Here is a 27240-nt window from a genome sequence, read left to right as displayed (position 1 = left end):
TTATGGTCTTATGCTTAGCCGCACAGTCGTAGTAAGGGTAGAGCAGGAAACACTGCTCAGAGGAACTCCTGCAGTGATGTTGTAAAGTTGGGATAATTGACCTCCAAGAACCATGCCATCTTCCTTTGTGGTGCATGTATTCCAGTCATTGCAGTGTCAGTCCCTGATGTCTAATAATTTCAGTTTTACCTACTCATGTAATTGGCACGTGCTGTTCAAGCAATTGGTTGGGATTTATTGTATCATAACAATTAAATGGAATATTATGAATATTTGAAGCAGTTATATAATGAATTTTGATATCAATGTTTAATGTTGGTAAGCTACTCAACCACATGAGAAACAAGTTAACATACATGCAAGCTGCTTTGTCCATGTTTTGTTGTCTATAGGCACAAATGTCGATAGTCATAATGATCTTGTTGTTCACTGGCTAATATTTGCTAGATTACGCCTGATGAAAGATTAAAACAGGCACCATCTCATACGCTGTATCTTCGTAATAAGGTGGTGATGCTTTTTATTCAAAAGTAACTACTGTAAATCAACCAAAACCAGAGATTTTTTAACTAATGCAAAGGGGCATAACTTTAAGAGGTTGAGGGGATAGTATAAGGGGATATCAGAGGTAGTATTTTTACATAGAGAGTGGTGGGTGCATTGAATATGCTGTATGGGATGGTGGTAGATGCAAACACATTAGGGACATTTAAGAGACTCGTTGATAGGCAGATGGGTGAAAGAAAAATGAAGGGCTATGTGGGAGGGAAGGATTAGGTTGATCTTGTAGATGGTCAGCACAACATTGTGGGCTGAAGGGCCTGTACTATGATCTACAGTTCTATGTTCTAAATGTTCTTTTGTACCATGTTTTGCAGGTCGAGATGACCTTGAAGCTGATTGCATTCTCTACTATGGATTCATGGATATCTTCAGGCAAAGCACAATGGTAGTTATGGAGAATGTGGGACAACAGAAACTTTATGAGATGGTGGCTTACTGTCAGGATTCAAGAAGGTACAGTAGATCTGTTCCTCCCAGTAAAGTCCTCTTAGGATGACTCATTGCTGGGATATCGACCCTCAGCTGGGATGATGTAATTGGAACCCAATCCCAATGACTTTTGAAACAAGGATTTAGATGAAGACAAATCAACACACACAAAACACTAGGAAAACTCAGCAGGCCAGGCAGCATCTGTGGAAAAGAGTAAACAGTCGCCGTTTTGGGCTGAGACCTTTCTTCAGGACTGCCACCTGGCCTGCTGAGTTCTTCCAGCATCTAGTGTGTGTTGCTTTCGATCTCTAGCATCTGCAGTTCTGTGCGTTTTAGATGGAGACATGTTGTTCTAACCTCAGCAAGTCAACCAGGGAAAAGGAAAGAATATAAATGAGAGAAACTTGCTCATAAAGACATTTAATTTTGTATACCCCCATACTATGACATAACTTAATCTAATCTGCATAATAAGATATTTTCACTGATATGGCCTTTGTGCATTCTATATATATACTGTGACGTGCCTCTAACTCTATCAGTATGATAGCACTGCACACTTATACTGTGACACAGCATTAATCCAATTGATGTAATGCATACTTACAAGTAGTGCCCAGTTGAATTTTTCAAGTGACTCAACACAACTTGAAAATGATCGTTGTCATCTTCCACTTATGGAACAATGTGCTGTCAATTGCGAGACGCCGAAAATAACAGTGTTATGCAATTGCATCTCGAGATAATAGTTATGTACTACACTCACATTGTGACACAAGCTGTAACCCAGAGAGTATAATAACACTGTACAGTTAAGTGGCTGGAGGTGAAGCCATATGTTTTGTGAATCAACCTACTGTGTTTCAGATGCAGACGTGTACAGATAGCACAACATTTCGATGAAGTCTGGGAGTCAACAAAGTGCAACAAGATGTGTGATAACTGCAACTCTGATGCATGTAAGTCCTTTCCTGAGTCAAAGGTGAAACGAGAGTAAGCATAAAATTCAGATTCAGATTATTTATCACATCTAGATGGTAATATACAGTGAAATGCATTATGTGCATAAACAGCCAACTCATATCTGGATATGCTGAGGGCAGCTCGTAAGTGTCGCCGCATATTCCGGTGCCAGCACAGCATGCCCACCATTCTCCTCAGAACAACACAGACCACAACAAAACAGAACGTACCAAGGGACAAAATAATAACAGCAAAACTAGCCCCATTCCTCCCTCCCAACTATGCACAAAGACAGTCCTTTAATCCCAAGATACGCCGTCTTCTTCATTCTCCATCCTTCAGTGGAGACGTGGAATCCCACACATTGGACCTTCACTTTTCCCAGCGGACTCAGAGATAGAAACATAGAAAATAGGTGCAGGAGTAGGCCATTCGGCCCTTTGAGCCTGCACCGCCATTTATTATGATCATGGCTGATCATCCAACTCAGAACCCCGCCCCAGCCTTCCCTCCATACCCCCTGATCCCCGTAGCCACAAGGGCCATATCTAACTCCCTCTTAAATATAGCCAATGTACTGGCCTCAACTGCTTCCTGTAGCAGAGAATTCCACAGATTCACCACTCTCTGAGTGTAGAAGTTTTTCCTAATCTCGGTCCTAAAAGGCTTCCCCTTTATCCTCAAACTGTGACCCCTCGTTCTGGACTTGCCCAACATCGGGAACAATCTTCCTGCATCTAGCCTGTCCAATCCCTTTAGGATTTTATACGTTTCAATCAGATCCCCCCTCAATCTTCTAAATTCCAACGAGTACAAGCCCAGTTCATCCAATCTTTCTTCATATGAAAGTCCTGCCATCCCAGGAATCAATCTGGTGAACCTTCTTTGTACTCCCTCTATGACAAGGATGTCTTTCCTCAGATTAGGGGACCAAAACTGCACACAATACTCCAGGTGTGGTCTCACCAAGGCCATGTACAACTGCAGTAGTACCTCCCTGCTCCTGTACTCAAATCCTCTCGCTATAAATGCCAGCATACCATTCGCCTTTTTCACCGCCTGCTGTACCTGCATGCCCACTTTCAATTACTGGTGTATAATGACACCCAGGTCTCGTTGCACCTCCCCTTTTCCTAATCGGCCACCATTCAGATAATAATCTGTTTTCCTATTTTTGCTACCAAAGTGGATAACTTCAAATTTATCCACATTAAATTGCATCTGCCATGAATTTGCCCACTCACCCAACCGATCCAAGTCACTCTGCATCCTCTTAGCATCGTCCTCACAGCTAACACTGTCGCCCAGCTTCGTGTCATCCGCAAACTTGGAGATGCTGCATTTAATTCCCTCATCCAAGTCATTAATATATATTGTAAACAACTGGGGTCCCAACACTGAGCCTTGCGGTACCCCACTAGTCACCGCCTGCCATTCTGAAAAGGTCCCGTTTATTCCCACTCTTTGCTTCCTGTCTGCTAACCAATTCTCCATCCACATCAATACCTTACCCCCAATACCATGTGCTTTAAGTTTGCACACTAATCTCCTGTGTGGGACCTTGTCAAAAGCCTTTTGAAAATCCAAGTATACCACATCCACTGGTTCCTCCCTATCCACTCTACTAGTTACATCCTCAAAAAATTCAATGAGATTCGTCAGACATGATTTTCCCTTCACAAATCCATGTTGACTTGGTCCAATGATTTCACCGCTTTCCAAATGTGCTGTTATCACATCTTTGATAACTGACTCCAGCAGTTTCCCCACAACCGACGTTAGGCTAACCGGTCTATAATTCCCCGGTTTCTCTCTCCCTCCTTTTTTAAAAAGTGGGGTTACATTAGCCACCCTCCAATCCTCAGGAACTAGTCCAGAATCTAACGAGTTTTGAAAAATTATCACTAATGCATCCACTATTTCTTGGGCTACTTCCTAAAGCACTCTAGGATGCAGACCATCTGGCCCTGGGGATTTATCTGCCTTCAATCCCTTCAATTTACCTAACACCAGTTCCCTACTAACAAGTATTTCGCTCAGTTCCTCCATCTCTCTGTCCCCTACTATTTCTGGAAGATTATTTATGTCCTCCTTAGTGAAGACAGAACCAAAGTAATTATTCAATTGGTCTGCCATGTCCTTGCTCCCCATAATCAATTCACCTGTTTCTGTCTGTAGGGGACCTACATTTGTCTTTACCAGTCTTTTCCTTTTTACATACCTATAAAAGCTTTTACAGTCAGTTTTTATGTTCCCTGCCAGTTTTCTCTCATAATCTTCTTTCCCCTTCCTAATTAAGCCCTTTGTCCTCCTCTGCTGAACTCTGAATTTCTCCCAGTCCTCAGGTGAGCCACTTTCTCTGGCTAATTTGTATGCTGCTTCTTTGGAATTGATACTATCCCTAATTTCTCTTGTCAGCCACGGGTGCACTACCTTCCTTGATTCATTCTTTTGCCAAACTGGGATGAACAATTGTTGTAGTTCATCCATGCAACCTTTAAATGCTTGCCATTGCATATCCACAGTCAATCCTTTAAGTGTCATTTGCCAGTCTATCTTAGCTAATTCACGTCTCATACCTTCAAAGTTACCCCTCTTTAAGTTCAGAACCTTTGTTTCTGAATTAACTATGTCACTCTCCATCTTAATGAAGAATTCCACCATATTATGGTCACTCTTACCCAAAGGGCCTCTCACGACAAGATTGCTAATTAACCCTTCCTCATTGCTCAAAACCCAGTCCAGAATAGCCTGCTCTCTAGTTGGTTCCTCAACATGTTGGTTCAAAAAACCATCCTGCATACATTCCAAGAAATCCTCTTCCTCAGCACCGGACAGCACAGTAGTGTAGTGGTTAGCACAACACTTTACAGTACAGGCGACCCGGGTTCAATTCCTGCAACTGTCTGTAAGGAGCATGTACGTTCTCCCTGTGACTGCGTGGGTTTCCTCCCACAACCTAAAGACGTAGGGGTTGATAGGTTAATTGGTCATTGTAAATTGCCTTGTGATTAGGCGAGGGTTAAATTGTGGGATGCTGGGCGGCACAGCTTGAAGAGAAGCTATATCTCAATAAAAGAAAAATAAAACCTAGAAATAGTAGAGAATTATATGTCTATAAGGCAGCGGTCCCCAACCACCAGGCCGCGGACCGGTACCGGGCCGCAAAACATATACTACCGGGCCGTGAGGAAACAATATGAGTCAGCTGCACCTTTCCTCATTCCCTGTCACGCACTGTTGAACTTGAACATAGGGTTGCCAACTGTCCCGTATTTGCCGGGACATCCCATATATTGGGCTAAATTGGTTTGTCCTGTATTTCCCCTGCTAAGGTAGAGCGTTCTTATGAAACCTTTCGTGCCGAAATGGCGTGAAGTGAAGAAGCAATTACCATGAATTTATATGGGAAAACATTTTGAGCGTTTCCAGACCCAAAAAATAACCTAACAAATCATACCAAATAATTTATTTTATACTTTATTGTCGCCAAACAATTGATACTAGAACATACAATCATCACAGCGATATTTGAGTCTGCGCTTCCTGCTCCCTGGATTACAAATATTAAATATTAAAAATAGTAAAAATTAGTAAATATAAAAATTTAAATTATAAATCATAAATAGAAAATAGAAAAATGGATAGTAAGGTAGTGCAAAAAAACTGAGAGACAGCTCCATATATTTGGAGGGTACGGCCCAGATCCGGGTCAGGATCCGTTCAGCGGTCTTATCACAGTTGGAAAGAAGCTGTTCTCAAATCTGGCCGCACGAGTCTTCAAGCTCCTGAGCCTTCCCCCGGAGGGAAGAGGGACAAAAAGTGGGTCGTGTCCTTGATTAATAACACATAAATAACACATAAAACCAAAAATAAATACCACTAACATACAGTAAAAGCAGGAATGATATGATAAATACACAGCCTATATAAAGTAGAAATAATGTATGTACAGTATAGTTAGGAAGATAAAGGCAAACCGGATTTGTGGATAAAAAAATCGGCATGTACACGCATGCGCACATTACATGCGCAGTCACGCATGTGCACACAGGTGCCCGCGCAAGGCTTCATGGTCATGGTAGTCTTTCCTGGGGTAAAGTGTCCTGGGATTTGACTGTTACTTTTGTCCCTTATTTGGGAGCGAGAAAGTTGGCAACACTAACTGTAAAAGACATGTTGAGGTGAGTTTAACCCTACTTGAACACCTACGCCACCCCCGGTTGGCCGGTCCACAAGAACATTGTCAATATTAAACCGGTCCGCGGTGCAAATAAGGTTGGGGACCCCTGCTATAAGGAATGAGGAGCTCTAAGAAATTTCCATCAGGCCGTAAATCCCCAGGACCCAATGATTATCCTCCTCAGCAACTTGAGATGATGGATATGGCAACCTACAAATTTCTGTTGAATGTAGCATGACTTCCACAAACTGGAAAGGAGCAGGAAGGAGATGGAGAGAAAACTGGAGAACTATAGATCAGTTATATCAGATTCTACTGTTAAAGGAAATTGTACCAGTGTGCTTATAGAAAAATCATGGAACTGGGCAAAATCAAAATAATTTATGAAAGGAAAATCATATTTCACAAACCTTTTTAGGTTGTACCTAGTCGAATAGATAACAATGGTATTTGTTGATTTGATGTGCAGATTATTAAGCAAAACTATAAGTTCAGGATGGGAATATTATACTGATGAGGATTGAACACTGGGTAAAAGGCAGAATATAGAATAGGGGTAACGAGAATGCTGTTTTCCTATGTAGGAGTTTAGTTGGGAGAGAGCTATTTTCTAGAAAGGAGCTGCTACTTGATGAAAAGTATTGATTCCATTTGGAATGAATTGTATTTTTAAATTATCAACATAAAACTTAGATCTAGTTAGAATAAAAAAACAATCAGTTTTGCAGTTAATAATTTATTTTGCCTTGTAGCTTCAGACAAGATGGATATAACTGATTACTCTTCTGATTTGATCAAAATACTGAAACATGCTGAACAACTTGATGAAAAACTCACTCCGCTAAAATTAATCGAAGCCTGGTGTGGGAAGGGTCCCTCCAAACTGAGGCTGGCCTCCGTAAGGCCTCCAAATCTGTCCAGGCTTGAAATGGAGGATGTGATTGTCCATCTCCTCCTGCAAGAATACTTGAAGTAAGTACAATGCTCCATCACTAAATTGACACTAAAGATAATAAAACCAAGGAATACTCACTCGAATTGTGGCAAGAGTAAGAAAGGAAAAGCTTGCAAATGAGGACTTCATCACTGCCAATGAGTTCAAGTTTCAAGTTCAAATTAATTGTTGCCATAGGCATATGTACACTTGTATGAATGCTGTGAAAATTAACATTTAGCAGCAATGGCACAGGGCATTACAGGGTGAGAAAGTTAATATAAACTTCCGTTAGTATAAATTATACATAACGGACACGTGAAAATTAACAAACGGAGTAAACATTGCAACACTGGTGAAAGGGAGAAGAAAGTGGTAGACTTAGGGTTTTTTAAAGTTGGTTTAAGAACCTGGTGGCAATGGGAAAGAAGCTGTTATTGAACCTCGAGGTGTGGGTCTTCAGGCTCCTGTACCTCTTGCCTAATTGTGTCATTGAGAGGAATCATGGCTGGATGGTGGAAGCCCCTGTTGATGAGAAGATTTGGGAAGGGTCCTGGAAGTTACAAATGGTTGTGAAAAGTTAACGGTAAAACCTTCCTTCCACAATATAGCAATAGGTTATTGGTAGAAAAGCAAGGGGTAGTAGATAAGAGCACTGAATTTCCATAGTCAAACTTCTTCCCAATGTGGGTGGTTTTATCAAAAAGGATATAACAACTAAAGGGAAATGGTGGCCGATTAGGAAAAGGGGAGGTGCAACGAGACCTGGGTGTCATTATACACCAGTCATTGAAAGTGGGCATGCAGGTACAGCAGACGGTGAAAAAGGCGAATGGTATGCTGGCATTCATAGCGAGAGGATTCGAGTACAGGAGCAGGGAGGTACTACTGCAGTTGTACAAGGCCTTGGTGAGACCACACCTGGAGTATTGTGTGCAGTTTTGGTTCTCTAATCTGAGGAAAGACATCCTTGCCATAGAGGGAGTACAAAGAAGGTTCACCAGATTGATTCCTGGGATGGCAGGACTTTCATATGAAGAAAGACTGGATGAACTAGGCTTGTACTCGTTGGAATTTAGAAGATTGAGGGGGGATCTGATTGAAACTTATAAAATCCTAAAGGGATTGGACAGGCTAGATGCAGGAATGTTGTTCCCGATGTTGGGGAAGTCCAGAACGAGGGGTCACGGTTTGAGGATAAAGGCGAAGCCTTTTAGGACTGAGATTAGGAAAAACTTCTTCACACAGAGAGTGGTGAATCTGTGGAATTCTCTGCCACAGGAAACAGTTGAGGCCAGTTCATTGGCTATATTTAAGAGGGAGTTAGATATGGCCCTTGTGGCTAGGGGGATCAGAGGGTATGGAGGGAAGGCTGGTGCAGGGTTCTGAGTTGGATGATCAGCCATGATCATAATAAATGGCGGTGCAGGCTCGAAGGGCCGAATGGCCTACTCCACCTATTTTCTATGTTTCTATGAAATTGGAGGGATGTTTTGAAACTGGGGAAGAAAGCAGGATACATGATATGAGTGTAGAAATGGGGTGAGGAGAACCACCCCTCCCCACCCACCAGTTGAAAATTTAGTACCAACAGGCAATGGGTTATGTACCTGCTTCTGCTACGTTTTCTGTTATCTCCTGGTTTGTTTTTTAGTATGCCCGCTGAAAGAAATTTGCAATTGTACATTATATTTCTGCCATTTTTTTGATTTCCAGGGAAGAGTTCAGCTTTACTGCATTTGCAACAATTTCATACCTGAAGGTGGCACCCAAGGCTAACCTGCTGAATGACGATAAGCACGTTGTTTCCATGCACATGCGGATGAGAACTAACAAGGTATTTATGGAAGAATTACCTTAAAACTGATTAAGCCGTTCCCAGGAGTTAAAGAAAGCAGATGAGGACGTTACATATGCCTCATCTATAATCTTCCAAGTTCCCTCACTTAAGGGAGCTTTTGATTGAAAATTGTGCGTGAACTAATGTTAAAGGTGGAGAGAAAAAATTCCAGCGCATCTTAGACCAATCGGTGTGGAAGATTCTGCAATTAATTAAGGAAGTACTGAACATTGTGATTTTTGTTTTGATTAACGAAGAAGCCAACACAGATTTATTCAAAAAATGCAGATACAATAAAAACAAAACATGGCTCAATATCTTGAATAAGAAACTTGAGTGCTGGCCAGACTGCAGGTTATGTACATGGGCTTGAGAAGGCATTTGATAAAGCGGCTCTTAGACGTTGAAGCTGAGGAAATCGAAAGCAAGTTATTGATTTGGTCATGAAACTGGCTCAGGATGCAGAGAGGAGGGATAATGGAGAAACCTTCCTTGCTTATCATATTCCAGCACTGGTTGCCTTTGTGTTTCTGGTTGTATCCCTCCAGCAGCTGTCTCCACCCTCACCTTCCCCACCGTCCTCTCTGCTTGTCGTTCCATCTTCTTCCAGCTATCATCTACCTGCCTGTCTCCCAACTTCAAACTTCAACATGCACACAAATGCCTGGCTTGACCTGCCCATCATCCAGTGGCCCTCCCATCTGTCCATCAATCACTTCTGACCTCTATCTCACCAGTCCTCCTCTCCACTACATACTGCCCATCTCCCCTCTCTGCAATCTGTCCAGATGCACAGTTTTGATGCAAGGTATCAACTGTTCTTTTCTCTCTCACAGATGCTGCTCAAGCTCTGAGTTCCTCCAGCAAATTGTTTGTTGTTGAGTAGGGATAATGGACAATGGGTCCACTTGGTAGGGGTTGATTAGTGTTGACAAGCAAGGATCTATTCTGAAGTCTCAATTACTTATAATGTAACAATGTAAATGAAGTGGTGAAGTGAATTTGTTGGAGTGGACAGTGTTAGCGTGGTCAGGCTTTGGCTCAACAGGCTTCAGTGAGAACAGGTTTGGGCGCAAACAGGTGGAGGCTCTAAGTAGGCTTTCTAGTAAGTTTTATTTTTCTCTTTCTTTTTTGAGTAGTACATAGTGTGGTGAGAACAGGTTCAGGGTTTGTGGTATGTTCTTTGTGTGAGATATGGGAACTCTGAGAGACCTCCAGTCTCTCTGATAACTACATCTGCATGGTGCATCGAGCCGCAGCTCCTTAGAGACCGTGTTAAGGAACTGGAGCTGCAGTTGGATAATCTTCGGCTCATACGGGAGAATGAGGTAACAGGAGCTACATGGAGGTAGCCACCCCAAAACTCCCCTTAGAAAATAAGTATACCTCTTTGGATACTGTTGAGGGCATGACCAAACGGGGAAGCAGCAGAAATTGGGTCTGTGCCACTGAGTCTGTCTCTGTGGCTCGGAAGGAAGGGGTGGAGAAGAGGAATGCAGTAGTGATAGGGGATTCCATAGTTGGAGGAGCAGACAGGAGGTGCTGTGGATGTGAAAGAGACACCCCGATGGTATGTTGCCTCCCAGGTGTCCGCCTCAGGGCTGTCTCGGATCGGGCCCATAAGTATTTGTAAAGGGGAAGAGTGAGTGGCCGGAAGCTGTGGTACATATTGATACCAATGACATGGGTAGGAAAAGGGAAGAGGTTCTGAAGAGAGAATATAGGGATTTGGGTTGAAAGCTTTAAAGCAATTCCTCCAGGTTAGCAGTCTCTGGATTGCTGCCTGTGCCATGCGCCAGTGAGGGTAAGAATAGGATGATTTGGCAGGTGAATGTGTGGCTGAGGATTGGTGCAAGGAGCAGGGTTTCAGACTTCTGGATCATTGGGACCTCTGCTGGGGAAGGTATGACCTGTATGGAAAGGACGGTTTACACCCGAACCCAAGGGGCTGTGAGATGGCTTTCTAGAACAGCTTGTGGTTGAACCCACTAAAGGGAAAGACAATTCTGGATTGGGTGTTCTGTAATCAACCTGATTTGATTAGGGAGCTTAAGGTGAAGGAGGCAGTGATAGAATTTGCCCTGCAGTTTGAGAGGGAAAATTTAAAGTAGGATGTATCAGTACTATAGTGGAGTAAAGAGAATTACAGATGCACGAGAGAGGAGCTGGCCAAAGTTGATTGGAAGGGGATAATAGCAGTGATGATGGCAGAACAGCAATGGCTGAAGTTTTTTGGGAGCAATTCAAAAGGTACAGGATAGATACATCCCAAAGAAGAAGTATTCTTAAGGGAGGATGACATAGCTGTGGTAGACAAGGGAAGTCAAAGACAGCATAAAAGCAAAAGAGAGGGTGTATAATATAGCAAAAATTAGTGGAAAGTTAGAGGATTGGGAAGCTTTTAAAAAACAGCAGAAAGCAACTTAAAAACAAGACATAATGAGAGAAAGGGTGAAATATGAAGGTTAGCTAGCCAATAATATCAAAGAGGATACCAAAAGTTATTTCAGATATATAGAGTAAAAGAGTGGCGAGGAAAATGACACTAGAGAGGTAGTTATGGGGGACAACGAAATGTTGGATGAACGTAATAAGTATTTTGAGCCCGTCTTTACTGTGGGAGACACTAGCCGTATGCTGGAAATTTGAGAATGTCGGGGGCAAAAGCAAGTGTGATAGCTATTACTAAGGGGAAGGTGCTTGGGAAGCTGAAAGGTCTGAAGGCGGGTAAGTCACCTGCACCAGGTAGACTAAACCCCATGTTCTGAAAGAACCACAGAATTCTTAGAGTGTCCAAGAGTAAGGCAGATTGCCTTAGTTTTCCTTTCTACCTGCAGATAAACTCTCCTGCTAAGCAAGTAGCGGAAGTCAAAGATGCAAAGCAGAAAGGGAGTGGGAACAAGCGCTCTGCTGCAGAAACTGTTACAAGCAACAAGAAAAGCAAGCTGAGCAAGGCTCAGGCATTTGTCCTGGATTGATTCACCCCTATTTGAAGGTAAGATTTAATCGTGGATGAATTTCCAACACATCTGGTTCATGAGACAGTTAATATGGCTTAAACTATGATAACATTTTATACAATAAAATACAAGATTCTGTTTCAGCAATCATTTTATTTCTTTCAGTATCAGACAAATAAAATGACTGGTACTGCACACTTCCTTAAATAACCTGATCGTTTATATTTTATGAAAATTTCATTTAAAAGAGATAAGAGAATAACAAAGCAAATCCTTCACTTGGATATGCACACATTTGCTCTGCTATTTGCCTTCTGAAGTACTCCCAGAGAAACTTTGCAAGGATGTGTAAATCAAATGGCAGCACTATGGCAGTGCTGGTTCCTCCCAGCTCCACCGACCCCGGCCGGGCTGATCCTGACCTCCTGCATGGTGTTTGCACCTTCTGCCTCTGATCACATGGATGTCTCCCAGCTGCTCCAGTTTCCTCCCACTACCGAAAGGCATACTGGCAGTGGGGGAGTTAATTGGCTGCCGTAAATTTCCCTAACACGAGCGGTTGGAAGAAGTATTAGGTGGGAGTTGTCAATATACGAGAATAGGTTACAGGTTTATAAGGGGAGGAATGGGAGTGATGGGATTGCCCTGAGATAAGGCATGAATTCACGGGGTTGAATGGCTTCCTGTGTCATTAGGAGAAGTAACAATGTTGAAGAAGATTCCTCAATGTGGATCAGGAACAGACGTAAGTAAATCAGATCTATGATGTGGCACCCGGTTGCTCATTGTGGCCGTCTCATTTCTGACTAGGGTTAGTTATCTTATCTCTTTTCAGTCAGTTCTCCATTCAGACTATAGCGTTTATAATTCACCCTTTTTGTCTTAAACTCAGTATATGTAAGAGTTGCTTGCTAATGCACAAATCATTTTGACTTTGTCTACAGGAAGAAACGATTGGGAGTTTTAGAAAGGATGGATCGAAGAAGGCTCGAAAGCTTACAGCAAAACTACGCTTTTCAAGATGACTGCATATAAAAAGTTCGAAGAGTCTAAAATGATGTGCAAATATAAGTAATAATCTCAAGTATGACGCGAATGCACTAGTTAAGAATAAGTTTTGGAACTTTGTGTAAAAACAAAGAACTGTAAAACTGTCAAGGGAAGGAAACATCACTAACTTTGAGTGAAATTTTAGCCTGAAGGAAGCCACAGAATTACTCTTTTTATAAGCCGCGCTTTTTTTGCAATAAATGAGTCCTAGTTTGACGAAGGCAGGTTGAACTAGTAATCCAACAAGTGCAATAGGGGACCAATTCATTTTTATACTTTGTGAGGACACTTGAAAAACATTTCACACAATCTAGAAGTCAACAGATAACCAAAATAAAGGATTTCTTACCAATGTTTCTAAAATGTTTAATGGACACATGTATTTACACCGCTCGCTGCTCTGTTTTATCTCCTCTCCAAAGGTAAAATGCTACCTGAATGATGTCTCTGTTTTCAACACGGTATGTGATGGCAGTTTGAAGTGCTGACATTATGCACAAACGTTCAATTGTCATATTTTGTACAAAAATCAAAATTCTGGATCACTATTCTAGTCTTGCAAAGGCATTTGTGTGTAAATGTTTATACACTATGATTGTTAAAGCATAGGCATTTTCTATTTTGAGGGGGTGTGCCAGAATTGTGGTATGCTCCCACTGAGCACCATAAGGGGAATGGCTGGTATTACCAGAGAAATATTTGATGACACTTCTTGCCTGATGAAATTCTTTTGAAGAGTAGGTACCATACAGGAAATGCTGCATTTTGCTTTATGCACAACACAGTCATAGGGTGATGTTACAGTGACCAGATAATGTGGTTTAGAGACGTTGGTTAATGGGTTTATATTAGTCAAGATACAGGAATGAATTTCCCCACCTCCTTTCAAACATTCAAGGGGATCTTTAGTGATTTGTGGTGCCTCAAAATAGTCCAGATCTTCCTTGGCACTGCACCAAAGTCAGCCTGGATTACATTCATGTCCCTGTATTATATTATAACCATCTGCTTCAAGGGGAAGAGTGCTAACGTTGACATAATGCAAGTGCTTAAGCCTCCAAATTATTGGATGGGTGCAGGATGCTGCTGCTCTAAACAGCAATGTGTAATCAATAGATTTGCCTCCACCCAATTGCCACCTTTTTGAAATGTCAAGCAGAATTGCCCTGCTAATTGATTGGAACAAATGAAAAAGAGTTTGGCTTATGTACATACCATCATTCTCATAGTTACACTGGCCTGCAGCTGGACTACATTGGCACCAGAAAACAATTAGACATCTCCCACACTATGAAGCTGTACATTGTGTCACATAAGGAGGGGAACATAAGCTAAGATACCTGGATGATTCATAGATCAGATTGCTTGAATGGATTGTGCATTCAACTATAGCAACTCTGTTCCCCTGCACAGTTACAATACCTGCTTAAGTGGTTTGATAGAAGAATCAGCAATATACCATTTGAGTAAAGGCACATCATCATTAATCTTGATCGAACTTCCAAACCTCTTTATTTGAAAAAAATCAGAATTAGAATAGGGTAACACGCTGACTACGGTTCTTTGCGGGAATGGGACCCGCCCTCGGGGTTTCACAACTGGCCGTTGTTCGGCAAGCCAAGGGCTGGGCCTGAGAGCTCCGCTCGCCTTTGGAGGGCCGAGTTTTCGTAGGTGGGGGGGGGGGGTCGTCGGGGATCGGAGGTCGGTGCCCAAGCAGAAGACCAGTGTGTCGTGGGAGATGGAAGATCTAAGGCTGTGTGCCCAGGGACCCGAGATCTTTAGGCACAGAGCTCGGAAAAAGCGACGGGACGGACCTTTAACATCGTAAACCAGCTAGTTGCTTGCTATGTCTCCCCTCTCGCTGTGAAACGGAGACGTCCTTTTCTCCCTTATTAGGGAGAGAGAGCCTGTGGTATGTCAAATACCGGGTGAACAATGTAGTCGATCTTTGATGTTGCCTTTTCACGCTTGAGTGCTCGGTGGCGGGTGCCGATGCTGTTTTTTTGCCGGTGGGGGGAGGGGGGATTGTTGCTTGCTGCCGCTTACGCGCGGGAGAGAGGGGAGCTGGCAGGGGGAGGGGGGACTTTGGGGTTCTAACATTTTAACTGTCGTTCATTCTTTGGGGGCACTGCTCTGGTTTCGTGGATGGTTGAGAAGAAAAGGCATTTCAGGATGTATATTATGCATTTCTCTGACATTAAATGTGCCTTTGAAACGTGTGAGGTTTAATATCACCAGCATATGTTGTGAAATTTGTTGGCTTTATGACAGCAGTACTGTGAAACAGTGAAAAGACTGAATTACAGTAAATATACGACTATTAAACAATTAAGTTAAAATACGTAGTGCGGAAAAAACAGAAATAAAAGAGCAGTGAGATAGTGTTCATGGGTTCAATGTCCATTTAGGAATCGGATGGCAGATGGGAAGAAGCCAGCCCCTGAATCACTGAGTGTGCGCCTTCAGAAGGAGTGTACCTTGTTCCCGACGGTGACAATAGAAGAGCACATGTCCCGGGTGACGGGCATCCTTAATGTTGGACACCACCTTCCTAACTCTTCAAACTTACCAGCTGATTTTAATCAATTCTGCTTTTCTCCAAGAGCAACTACGATGCACCAATGTCTTAATGAAAAAGGGGAAGATGGGGATTTGTGAATGAGAGCTGATAATACTGGGTTGACGCAGTTCATTGATCAACATCTGCACCAGGGACAAGTTTCCCCATTAGAAACTGATCTATTACCTGCAGGCCAAAAGGAAAGGATCTATTTATTCGATTTACTCTACCGGCATTTTACTTTTTATTCCAACTGTGCCCAACCTCACTTGTAGCGTACACTTTGGTGACTGGTCATGAGTAAAATTAGATTTAAGCAGAACTCTGGAATCCGGCTCCAGTACTTTAACGTACTGCGGCAGTGACAGCCAAATCCTTCCTGCGGAAATAATGAAATCTATGACATACTGTAGCTGGTACAGGACTTCGTGACATTTGATTTTCCATTACTGACTCAAGTACACAGTCATTCTGTTCACGCCTATTTGATAGCACTAGGACTCATTTTAGGTTACACTGTTTTTCATAGGAAGTTTTCCTTGTGTTTCTGTTTATGAACTGCCTTCATTTGTTGTAATAAAATATAAGATATCTGACAGATTTCAGTTAGGTTGAAATATTAATATTTGTTTAAGAAATGTGCAAAAGTGTGACAATATGTTCAACCCTAAGGCATTTTCTATTGTGCATTTAAATGCCAAGTCAAAATGGGTCCTTTTGTGATATGAAACAATAATTTGCGTAGAATATAACGGCATCAATCCTTCCTGCTGTGAGAGCCATGACGTTGCACAGATCTAAAAATACTACATTAACCTTTAATCTTACCGGACTAAAATGAAGGCGATTTTTTGGGGGGGGGGATATGTGATGTGCATAGTTATAAGTCCTAAAGTGATCACAAACACAAGGAAGTCTGCAGATGATGGAAGGACACGCGCAAAACGCTAGATGAATTCAACAGGCCAGGCTGAATCTATGGAATTGAAATAACAGTCGTCGTTTCGGGCCAAGACTTCTTCAGGACTGGAAAGAAAGGAAGGGGGAGGAGCGCCAGAGGGAAGTGATGGGCAGGTAAGCAGATAAAGTGAGAGAGGGGGCAAGTTCCCTACACCCCCCCACCCCCACTTTCCGCAATGATCGCTCCTTACGCGACTCCCTTGCCCACTCGTCCCTCCCCACTGATCTCCCTCCTGGTACTTATCCTTGCAAGTGCCACACCTGCCCTTACACCTCCTCCCTCACTACCATTCAGGACCCAAACTGCCCTTCCAGATGAGGCGACACTTCACCTGAGAGTCTGTTGAGTTACTGTGTCCGGTGCTCCAGGTGTAGCCTCCTGTACGTCGGTGAGACCAGACTGGGAGACTGTTTCGCCTAGCACCTACGCTCCGTCCGCCTGAAAAAGCAGGATCTCACGGTGGCCACCAATTTCAATTCTACTTCCCATTCCCATTCCAACATGTCAGTCCATGGTCTCCTCTGCTACTGAGATGAGGCCACACTTAAGTTGGAGGAGCAACACCTTGTATTCCATCTGGGTAGCCTCCAACCTGACGACTGAACATCGATTTCTCAAACTTCTGGTAGTTGCCCCTCCCCCTCACCATTCCCCATTCCTGTTTTTTTCTCTCTCTCACCTGAACTCTTTACCTCCCTCTCACATCCCTCCTTCCCTTCTCTTTCTTCCATGGTCTCCTGTCCTCTCCTATCAGATTGCCCCTTCTCCAGCTCTTTTATCTCTTTCACCAGTCAGCTTCTCAGCTCTTTACTTCATCCCCTCTCTTATCACCTGCCACCTTGTACTTCTTCCTTTCATAGAAACATAGAAACATAGAAAATAGGTGCAGGAGTAGGCCATTCGGCCCTTCGAGCCTGCACCGCCATTTATTATGATCATGGCTGATCATCCAACTCAGAACACCGCCCCAGCCTTCCCTCCATACCCCCTGACCCCCGTAGCCACAAGGGCCATATCTAACTCCCTCTTAAATATAGCCAATGAACTGGCCTCAACTGTTTCCTGTGGCAGAGAATTCCACAGATTCACCACCCTCTGCGTGAAGAAGTTTTTCCTAATCTCGGTCCTAAAAGGCTTCCCCTCTATCCTCAAACTGTGACCCCTCGTTCTGGACTTGCCCAACATCGGGAACAATCTTCCTGCATCTAGCCTGTCCAATCCCTTTAGGATCTTATACGTTTCAATCAGATCCCCCCTCAATCTTCTAAATTCCAATGAGTACAAGCCCAGTTCATCCAATCTTTCTTCATATGAAAGTCCTGCCATCCCAGGAATCAATCTGGTGAACCTTCTCTGTACTCCCTCTATGGCAAGGATGTCTTTCCTCAGATTAGGGGACCAAAACTGCACACAATACTCCAGGTGTGGTCTCACCAAGGCCTTGTACAACTGCAGTAGTACCTCCCTGCTCCTGTACTCAAATCCTCTCGCTATAAATGCCAGCATACCATTCGCCTTTTTCACCGCCTGCTGTACCTGCATGCCCACTTTCAATGACTGGTGTATAATGACACCCAGGTCTCGTTGCACCTCCCCTTTTCCTAATCGGCCACCATTCAGATAATAATCTGTTTTCCTATTTTTGCCACCAAAGTGGATAACTTCACATTTATCCACATTAAATTGCATCTGCCATGAATTTGCCCACTCACCCAACCTATCCAAGTCACCCTGCATCCTCTTAGCATCCTCCTCACAGCTAACACTGCCACCCAGCTTCGTGTCATCCACAAACTTGGAGATGATGCATTTAATTCCCTCATCCAAGTCATTAATATATATTGTAAACAACTGGGGTCCCAGCACTGAGCCTTGCGGTACCCACTAGTCACCGACTGCCATTCTGAAAAGGTCCCGTTTATTCCCACTCTTTGCTTCCTGTCTGCTAACCAACTCTCCACCCACACCAATACCTTACCCCCAATACCGTGTGCTTTAAGTTTGCACACTAATCTCCTGTGTGGGACCTTGTCAAAAGCCTTCTGAAAATCCAAATATACCACATCCATTGGTTCTCCCCTATCCACTCTACTAGTTACATCCTCAAAAAATTCTATGAGATTCGTCAGACATGATTTTCCTTTCACAAATCCATGCTGACTTTGTCCGATGATTTCACTGCTTTCCAAATGTGCTGTTATCACATCCTTGATAACTGACTCCAGCAGTTTCCCCACCACCGACGTTAGGCTAACCGGTCTATAATTCCCTGGTTTCTCTCTCCCTCCTTTTTTAAAAAGTGGAGTTACATTAGCCACCCTCCAATCCTCAGGAATTAGTCCAGAATCTAACGAGTTTTGAAAAATTATCACTAATGCATCCACTATTTCTTGGGCTACTTCCTTAAACACCCTGGGATGCAGACCATCTGGCCCTGGGGATTTATTTGCCTTCAATCCCTTCAATTTACCTAACACCACTTCCCTACTAACATGTATTTCGCTCAGTTCCTCCATCTCACTGGACCCTCTGTCCCCTACTATTTCTGGAAGATTATTTATGTCCTCCTCAGTAAAGACAGAACCAAAGTAATTATTCAATTGGTCTGCCATGTCCTTGCTCCCCATAATCAATTCACCTGTTTCTGTCTGCAGGGGACCTACATTTGTCTTTACCAGTCTTTTCCTTTTTACATATCTATAAAAGCTTTTACAGTCAGTTTTTATGTTGCCTGCCAGTTTTCTCTCATAATCGTTTTTCCCCTTCCTAATTAAGCCCTTTGTCCTCTTCTGCTGAACTCTGAATTTCTCCCAGTCCTCAGGTGAGCCACTTTCTCTGGCTAATTTGTATGCTGCTTCTTTGGAATTGATACTATCCCTAAATTCTCTTGACAGCCACGGGTGCACTACCTTCCTTGATTTATTCTTTTGCCAAACTGGGATGAACATTTGTTGCAGTTCATCCATGCAACCTTTAAATGCTTGCCATTGCATATCCACCGTCAATCCTTTAAGTGTCAGTTGCCAGTCTATCTTAGCTAATTCACGTCTCATACCTTCAAAGTTACCCCTCTTTAAGTTCAGAACCTTTGTTTTTGAATTAACTATGTCACTCTCTATCTTAATGAAGAATTCCACCATATTATGGTCACTCTTACCCAAGGGGCCCCTCACGACAAGATCGCTAATTAACCCTTCCTCATTGCTCAAAACCCAGTCCAGAATAGCCTGCTCTCTAGTCGGTTCCTTGACATGTTGGTTCAAAAAACCATCCCACATACATTCCAAGAAATACTCTTCCTCAGCACCTTTACCAATTTGGTTCACCCAATCTACATGTAGATTGAAGTCACCCATTATAACTGCTGTTCCTTTATTGCACACATTTCTAATTTCCTGTTTAATACCATCTCCAACCTCACTACTACTGTTAGGTGGCCTGTACACAACTCCCACCAGCGTCTTCTGCCCCTTAGTGTTACGCAGCTCTACCCATATCGATTCCACATCTTCCCGGCTTATGTCCTTCCTTTCTATTGCGTTAATCTCTTCTTTAACCAGCAACGCCACCCCATCTCCCCTTCCTTCATGTCTATCCCTCCGAATATCGAGTATCCCTGAACGTTGAGCTCCCATCCCTGGTCACCCTGGAGCCATGTCTCTGTGATCCCAACTATATCATAATCATTAATAACAATCTGCACTTTCAATTCATCCACCTTATTACGAATGCTCCTTGCATTGACACACAAAGCCTTCAGGCGCTCTTTTACAACTCTCTTAGCCCTTATACAATTATGCTGAAAAGTGGCCCTCTTTAATGCTTGCCCTAGATTTGTCGGCCTGCCACTTTTACTTTTCTCCATAGTACTCCCCTACCTATTTACACTTTTACTCCTCCTCTTTCGTTCCAGTCCTGATGAAGGGTCTTGGCCCGAAATGGCGACTATTTACTATTTCCCATAGATGCTGCCTGGCTTGCTGAGTTCCTCCAGCATTTGGCGTGTGTTGCTTTGAGTCCCAAAGTGATGTTCCTTTCTGGTCTGTGACTCACACAGTCATTAAGTCTGCTTTCTCAGTGGTCCTGATGAGAGGAGTTCTGAGCTCCATTGTTGGCAAAGTTGGGATAATGATTCAAAGGGCAGAAATGAACACTTTCAGTTAACCGCAAACACGAGGAATTCTGCAGATGCTAGAAATTCAAGCAACACACATCAAAGTTGCTGGTGAATGCAGCAGGCCAGGCTCCCCCTCCTGTCTTCTCCTATCATTTTGGATCTCCCCCTCCCCCTCCCACTTTCAAATCTCTTACTAGCTCTTTCTTCAGTTAGTCCTGACGAAGGGTCTCACCCTGAAACGTCGACTGTACCTCTTCCTAGAGATGCTGCCTGGCCTGCTGCATCCACCAGCAACTTTTAAGTGTGTTACTTTCAGTTAACCGCTGATTCGTGGAGTACAATGACGCCCTCTGCTGGTTAGGGATGGCCGTGGATGTTGCGACCCAGCTGTCTACGTGTTACGCAGCAGGCTATTGCCCAGGTCGCAGTTTCCCCCTCTCTACGCAACTGATGAGTCCAAAGGAATGATAGGGACCAATATAGTTTGGCACCAGCGGCGTCGCAGGAGTTGCCGCTCAGCATTAAAGTCAGCTCCGGATTTTTCCTCAGGGTTTACTACCAATGAGTGGGTATAGCCGCATGGCAGCGGAGGGTTGAGGTCAGAATTTTCCTTCTCCTAGATGAGTTGCCAACCATAACTGACGAGCTCCATCTTGGAGTACAATAATTACAGTGATTTGGACACAAAAGAGACAGCAACTGCTGGAATCTGGAGTAACAACCTGCCTCTGCAGATTGAACATGTTGGGAACAAAGGCAGCGATCTGAATTTGTACCAGAAGGTGGTAGTTCAACAAGGCCACAATTTAAGTTCCCCTATTGTTCCTAAAATCACTCTGAGTCACTGCTGTTGCAGGATGTTAGGTCTCGTCCATCTCCTTGGCAGCACCTTTCTGCTCCACTGAAAGTAGCTAAAATGACAATTTATTTTGTGGTTCACCAGTTTCGTTTTATCAGTGCAAGTTGATTTAGCAATGTTCACATTGAAACAAAAACCGCAGGTCTAAGAATAAAAACAGAAACACTAGCAACACTCAGCATGTTAGACGGTATAAGTTAGAAGTTTCACATCCAAAACTTTTCACCAGAACTGAAAACGCAATTAGATTCTTGAAACAGAAATGCAGTGCAAGTGGATAGCTACTTTAAACCAGCAGTCACTCTTCTGGGCTGAATGCATAATCGATTTGAATGTGTCAACTTGAGTCCTGTCGAACGGTTGCGGCCTGAAACGTCAACTGTACTTTTTTCTATAGATATTGAGTTCCTCCAGCATCTGCAGATTTTCTCTTGTTTGTCATCTCACTGTATGTTTCGTTATACGTGTGACAAATAAAGCTAATCATAAATTCTGCAAATACTTGAAACCTTGAGCAACACAGAAAATGCTGGAGGATTTGATGAAGACTAGTCCTGAAACATCGACTGCTTACTCCCCTCCATAGATGCTGCCTGACTTGCTGTGTTTCTCCAACATTTCCTCTCTGTTGCTATAAATACCAGCTGTCACCAGGTACATCAAGACATCGACAGTGAGATGCATCATTTGCGAGAGATCAGATCAGCAAGGATTGTGCTGGGCAGCACTCAGGTGTCACCAGGCATCTGGCGCCAACACAGGCTGCCCACAATTTACTGCCAGCTTTGCACTACTGGCAGTTAGAACACAGAACATAGAAAACCTACAGCACAAAACAGGCCCTTTGGCCCACAAAGCTGTGCCGTACACATCCTTACCTTAGAAATTTCCTAGGGTTACCCATAGCCCTCTATTTTTCTGAGCTCCATGTACCTGTCCAGCAGTCTCTTAAAAGACCCTATTGTATCCGCCTCCAACACCATCGTTGGCAGCCCATTCCACACACTCACCACTCTGCGTAAAAAACTTATCCCTGACATCTCCTCTGTACATATTTTCAAGTACCTTAAAACTGTGCCCTCTCGTGCTAGCCATTCCAGCCCTGGGAAAAAGCCTCTGACTATCCACATGATCAATGCCTCTCATCATCTTATACAGCTCTCTCAGGTCACCTCTCGTCCTCCGTCGCTCCAAGAAAAAAAAGCCGAGTTCACTCAATCTATTCTCATAAGGCATGCTCCCCAATCCAGGCAACATCCTTGTAAATCTCCTCTGCACCCTTTATGGTTTCCACATCCTTCCTATAGTGAGGTGACCAGAACTGAGCACAGTACTTCAAGTGGGGTCTGACCAGGGTCCTATACAGCTGCAACATTACCTCTCGGCTCCTAAATTCAATCCCACAATTGATGAAGGCAAATGCACCATATGCTTTCCTAACCACAAAGTTAACCTGCGCAGCAGCTTTGAGTGTCCTATGGACTTGGATCCCAAGATCCCGCTGATCCTCCATACTGCCAAGAGTCTTACCATTACTATATTCTGCCATCATATTTGACCCACCAAAATGAACCATCTCACACTTATCTAGGTTGAACTCCATCTGCAACTTCTCAGCCCAGTTTTGCATCCTATCAATGTCCCACTGTAACCACTGACAGCTCTCCACACTATTCACAAAACCCCCAAACTCTGTGTCATCAGCAAATTTACTAACCCATCCCTCCACTTCCTCATCCAGGTCATTTATAAAAGTCATGAAGAGTAGGGGTCTCAGAACAGATCCCTGAGGCACACCACTGGTGACCGACCTCCATGCAGAATATGACCCATCTACAACCACTCTTTGCCTTCTGTGGGCAAGCTAGTTCTGGATCCATAAAGCAATGTCCCCTTGGATCCCATGCCTCCTTATTTTCTCAATAAGCCTTGCATGGGCTACCTTGTCAAATGCCTTGCTGAAATCCATATACACTACATCTGCTGCTCTTCCTTCATCAATGTGTTTAGTCACATCCTCAAAAAATTCAATCAGACTCGTAAGGCATGACCTGCTTTTGACAAAGCCAGGCTGACTAGTCCTAATCATATTATGTCTCTCCAAATGTTGATAAATCCTGCTTCTCCAACAACTTACCAACCACTGAAGTAAGACTCATTGGTCTATAATTTCCTGGGCTGTGTGTACTCCCTTTCTTGAATAATGGAACAACATCCACAACCCTCCAATCCTCCGCAACCTCTCCTGTCGCTATTGATGATGCAAAGATCATCACCAGAGGCTCAGCCATCTCCACCCTTGCCTCCCACAGTAGACTGGGGTACATCTCGTCCGGTCCTGGTGATTTATCCAACTTGATGGTTTCCAAAAGCTCCAGCACATCCTCTTTCTTAATATCTACATGCTCAAGCTTTTCAGTCCACTGTAAGTCATCCCTACAATCGCCAAGATCCTTTTCTGTAGTGAATATTGAAGCAAAGGACTCATTAAGTACCTCTGCTATCTCCTCCAGTTCCATACACACCTTTCCACTGTCACACTTGATTGGTCCTATTTTCTCACGTCTTATCCTGTTGGTCTTCACATACTTGTAGAATGCCTTGGGGTTTTCCTTAATCCTGTCCACCAAGGCCTTTTCATGGCCCCTTCTGGCTCTCCTAATTTCATTCTTAAGCTCCTTCCCGCTAGCCTTATAATCTTCTAGATCGCTATCATTACCTAGTTTTTTGAACCTTTTGTAAGCTCTTCTTTTCCTTTTGACTAGATTTACAACAGCCTTTGTACATCACGGTTCCTGTTCCCTCTCAGCTTTTCCTTGTCTCATTGGAACGCACCTATGTAGAACTCCACGCAAATATCCCCGCACATTTGCCACATTTCCCTGAGATCATCTGTTCCTAATTTATGCTTCCTGCCTGATAGCCTCATATTTCCCCTTACTCCAATTAAACGCTTTCCTTTTACATTTCTATCCCTATCCAATGCTATGGTAAAGGAGATGGAATTGTGATCACTATCTCCAAAATGCTCTCCCACTGAGATATCTGACACCTGATCAGGTTCATTTCCCAATATCAGATCAAGTACAGCCTCTTCTCATGTAGGCTTATCTACATATTGTGTCAAGAAACCCTCTTGAACACACCTAACAAACTCCATCCCATCTAAACCCCTCGCTCTACGGACAGGCCAATCGATACTTGGGAAATTAAAATCTCCCACCACAACTCTGTTGCTATTACACCTTTCCAGAATCTGTCTCCCTATCTGGTCCTTAACGTCCCTGTTACTATTGGGTAATCTATAAAAACACCCAGTAGGGTTATTGACCCCTTTCTGTTCCTTCCACCCAGAGACTCCGTAGACAATTCCTCCTTTTCTGCAGCTGTGACACTATCTCTGATTGACAGTGCCATACCCCCACCTCTTTTACCTCCCTCCCTGTCCTTTCTGAAACATCTAAAGCCTGGCACTCAAAGTAACCATTCCTGCACCTGAGCCATCCAAGTCCACATCATCATAGCTCCAAGTACTGATCCACGCTCTAAGCTCATCCACTTTGTTCATAATATTCCTTGCATTAAAATAGACACATTTCAAGCCATAGGTCTGAGCGCGTCCTTTCTCTTTCACCTTCCTATCTTCCCTCTCAAATAGTCTCCAAGCTTTCTCTATTTGTGAGCCAACTGCCTCTTCCTCTGTCTCCTCAAATCAGTTCCTATCCCCCTGCAATCCTAGTTGAAACTCCCCCAATAGCCTTAGCAAACCTCCCCACCAGGATATTGGTCCCCCAGGGATTCAAGTGCAACCCGTCCTTTTTGTACAGGTCACTCCTGCCCCAAAAGAGGTCCCAATGATCCAGAAATCTGAATCCTTGCCCCATGCTCCAAACCCTCAGCCACACATTTAACCTCCACCTCATTCTATTCCTAGACTCACTGTCACGTGGCACAGGCAGTAATCCCGAGATGACTACCTTTGTGGTCCTGCTTTTCAACTTCCTTCCTAACTCCCTGTTGTCTGCTTTCAGGACCTCCTTCCTTTTCCTATCTATGTCATTGGTACCAATATGTACCACAACCTCTGGCTGTTCTCCTTCCCACTTCAGGATATCTTGGACACGATCAGAAACACCCCAGACCTTGGCACCTGGGAGGCAAACTACCATCTGTGCTTCTTTCCTGTGTCCACAGAATCACCTGTCTGACCCCCTAACTCTAGAGTCTCCTATCACTGTTGTCATCCTTTTCCTTTCCCTACCCTTCTGAGCCACAGGGCCAGACTCTGTGCCAGAGGCACAGCCACTGTTGCTTTCCCCAGGTAGGTCATCCCCTCCAACAGTACTCAAGCAGGAGTACTTACTGTTAAGGGGTACAGCCACAGGGGTGCTCTCTAAGCATCTGATTCTTGCCCTTCCCTCTCCTGACTGTTACCCATTTATGTTTCCCCAGGCCCTGGTGTGACTACCTGCCTATAGCTCCTCTCTATCACCTCCTCACTCTCCCTGACCAGACGGTTATCGAGCTGCATCTCCAGTTCCCTAACGCGGTCCCTAAAGCGCTTCAGCTCAATGGATCTGGCGTAGATGTGGTCATTTGGGAGGCTGGAAGTCTCCCGGACTTCCCACATCTGACACCAAGCACAGAACACCGGCCTCACACACATAATTCCTGTCTGTAATCTACACAGATAACCTATCTCGCCTCAACCCGCTATTGCTGAAGCCCCTTTGAGCCAAAGCCTTGCTACTCTGTCTCCGTCTACTCTTTCACCCACTCTTTAAAGCTGTCTCCTTTTAAACTCTTCTCGCTGTTCTCACTGGCTGACGTCCACGCGCTTGTGCAGTCATGCCCCGATCAAACTGCTGAAGAAATAACCCTTTGCTGTAAATCGGAAAAGCAATTGTGCAGGTTAATTGCTGAGGTGCAGAAGCAATGTAACCATATTAGGTTTCAGTTTAGAGTTACAGAGTGTGGCGTGTGGCCAAGTGATTGGGGCATTGGACTAGCAATCTGAAGGTCGTGAGCTTGAGGCCCAGCTGGGGCAGTGTGTTGTGTCCTTGAGCAAGGCACTTAACCACACACTGCTCCAGTCTACCCAGCTGAAAATGGGTACCGGCAAAATGCTGGGAGTTAACCTCGCGATAGACTGGCATCCTATCCACGGGGGAGTCTCGTACTCTCAGTTGCTTCACGCCACAGAAATCGGCATAAGCACCGGCCTGATGAGCCTATAAGGCTCGGGATAGACTTTAACTTAGAGTTACAGACAACTCACTTGTTCATTCAGTCTACTGAGTCTATGCTATTAAAATCCTTTTACCTGTAGTGCTTAATTAACAACCCACACATGTTGGGATCTGGGAGGAAACCTAGTCACGAAAAAGGGTAAGCTCAATACGGACACAATCAACAATCTAAGCTGATGAGAGATTTACTGGGAAAATTCTGAGAGACAATATTAATAAGCATTTAGCCAGGCACGGATTAATCAAGAATAGTTGGCATAGACTTATTAAGGATAGATCATATCTGACCAACTTGACTGATATTTTTTGGGGATGCCAACAAGGAAGTTCAATGTCGGCAACATATTTTAGGTACTCTGCATTTTTTAAGCAAGGCTTTTGATATGATCCCTAGGACTGACCAGTCACATTAGTAAATCACATGCGAGGAGGGCAAGTGGCAAGTTAGATCCAAAAGTAGATCAATGGCAGGTGACTTTGGTTAATAGTGTGTTTTCATGGTTGGAAAGCTATTTGTTATGGGGTTTACCAGGGCCTAATGCTAAACCCGTCATGTTTCATGGCCATA

The 27240-nt window shown here is 43.7% G+C and overlaps 1 protein-coding gene across 3 annotated transcripts in view; it reads left to right on the top strand.

Annotated features, from left to right (window-relative positions):
• recql (RecQ helicase-like) overlaps window positions 1-14419 on the top strand; it is a 50583-nt gene extending 36164 nt beyond the window's left edge. For 2 of the 3 annotated variants that reach the window (XM_072241143.1, XM_072241142.1), the window contains exons 11-16: window positions 879-1017; window positions 1864-1955; window positions 6895-7114; window positions 8793-8913; window positions 11754-11911; window positions 12821-14419. In XM_072241143.1, the coding sequence (XP_072097244.1) occupies window positions 879-1017; window positions 1864-1955; window positions 6895-7114; window positions 8793-8913; window positions 11754-11894 (713 nt within the window). In that variant the 3' untranslated portion in view covers window positions 11895-11911; window positions 12821-14419. Of the gene's footprint in view, window positions 1-878; window positions 1018-1863; window positions 1956-6894; window positions 7115-8792; window positions 8914-11753; window positions 11913-12820 lie in introns of those variants that run through there. The other variant, XM_072241144.1, reaches the window with a different exon arrangement.
• The last annotated feature ends 12821 nt before the right edge of the window (window positions 14420-27240 follow it).

This window comes from Mobula birostris, chromosome 23 (assembly GCF_030028105.1).
Source record: "Mobula birostris isolate sMobBir1 chromosome 23, sMobBir1.hap1, whole genome shotgun sequence".
Taxonomy (NCBI): domain Eukaryota; kingdom Metazoa; phylum Chordata; class Chondrichthyes; order Myliobatiformes; family Myliobatidae; genus Mobula; species Mobula birostris.
The sequence above is the reverse complement of the archived record's forward strand: the minus strand, read 5'-3'. Positions and strand labels throughout refer to the sequence as shown.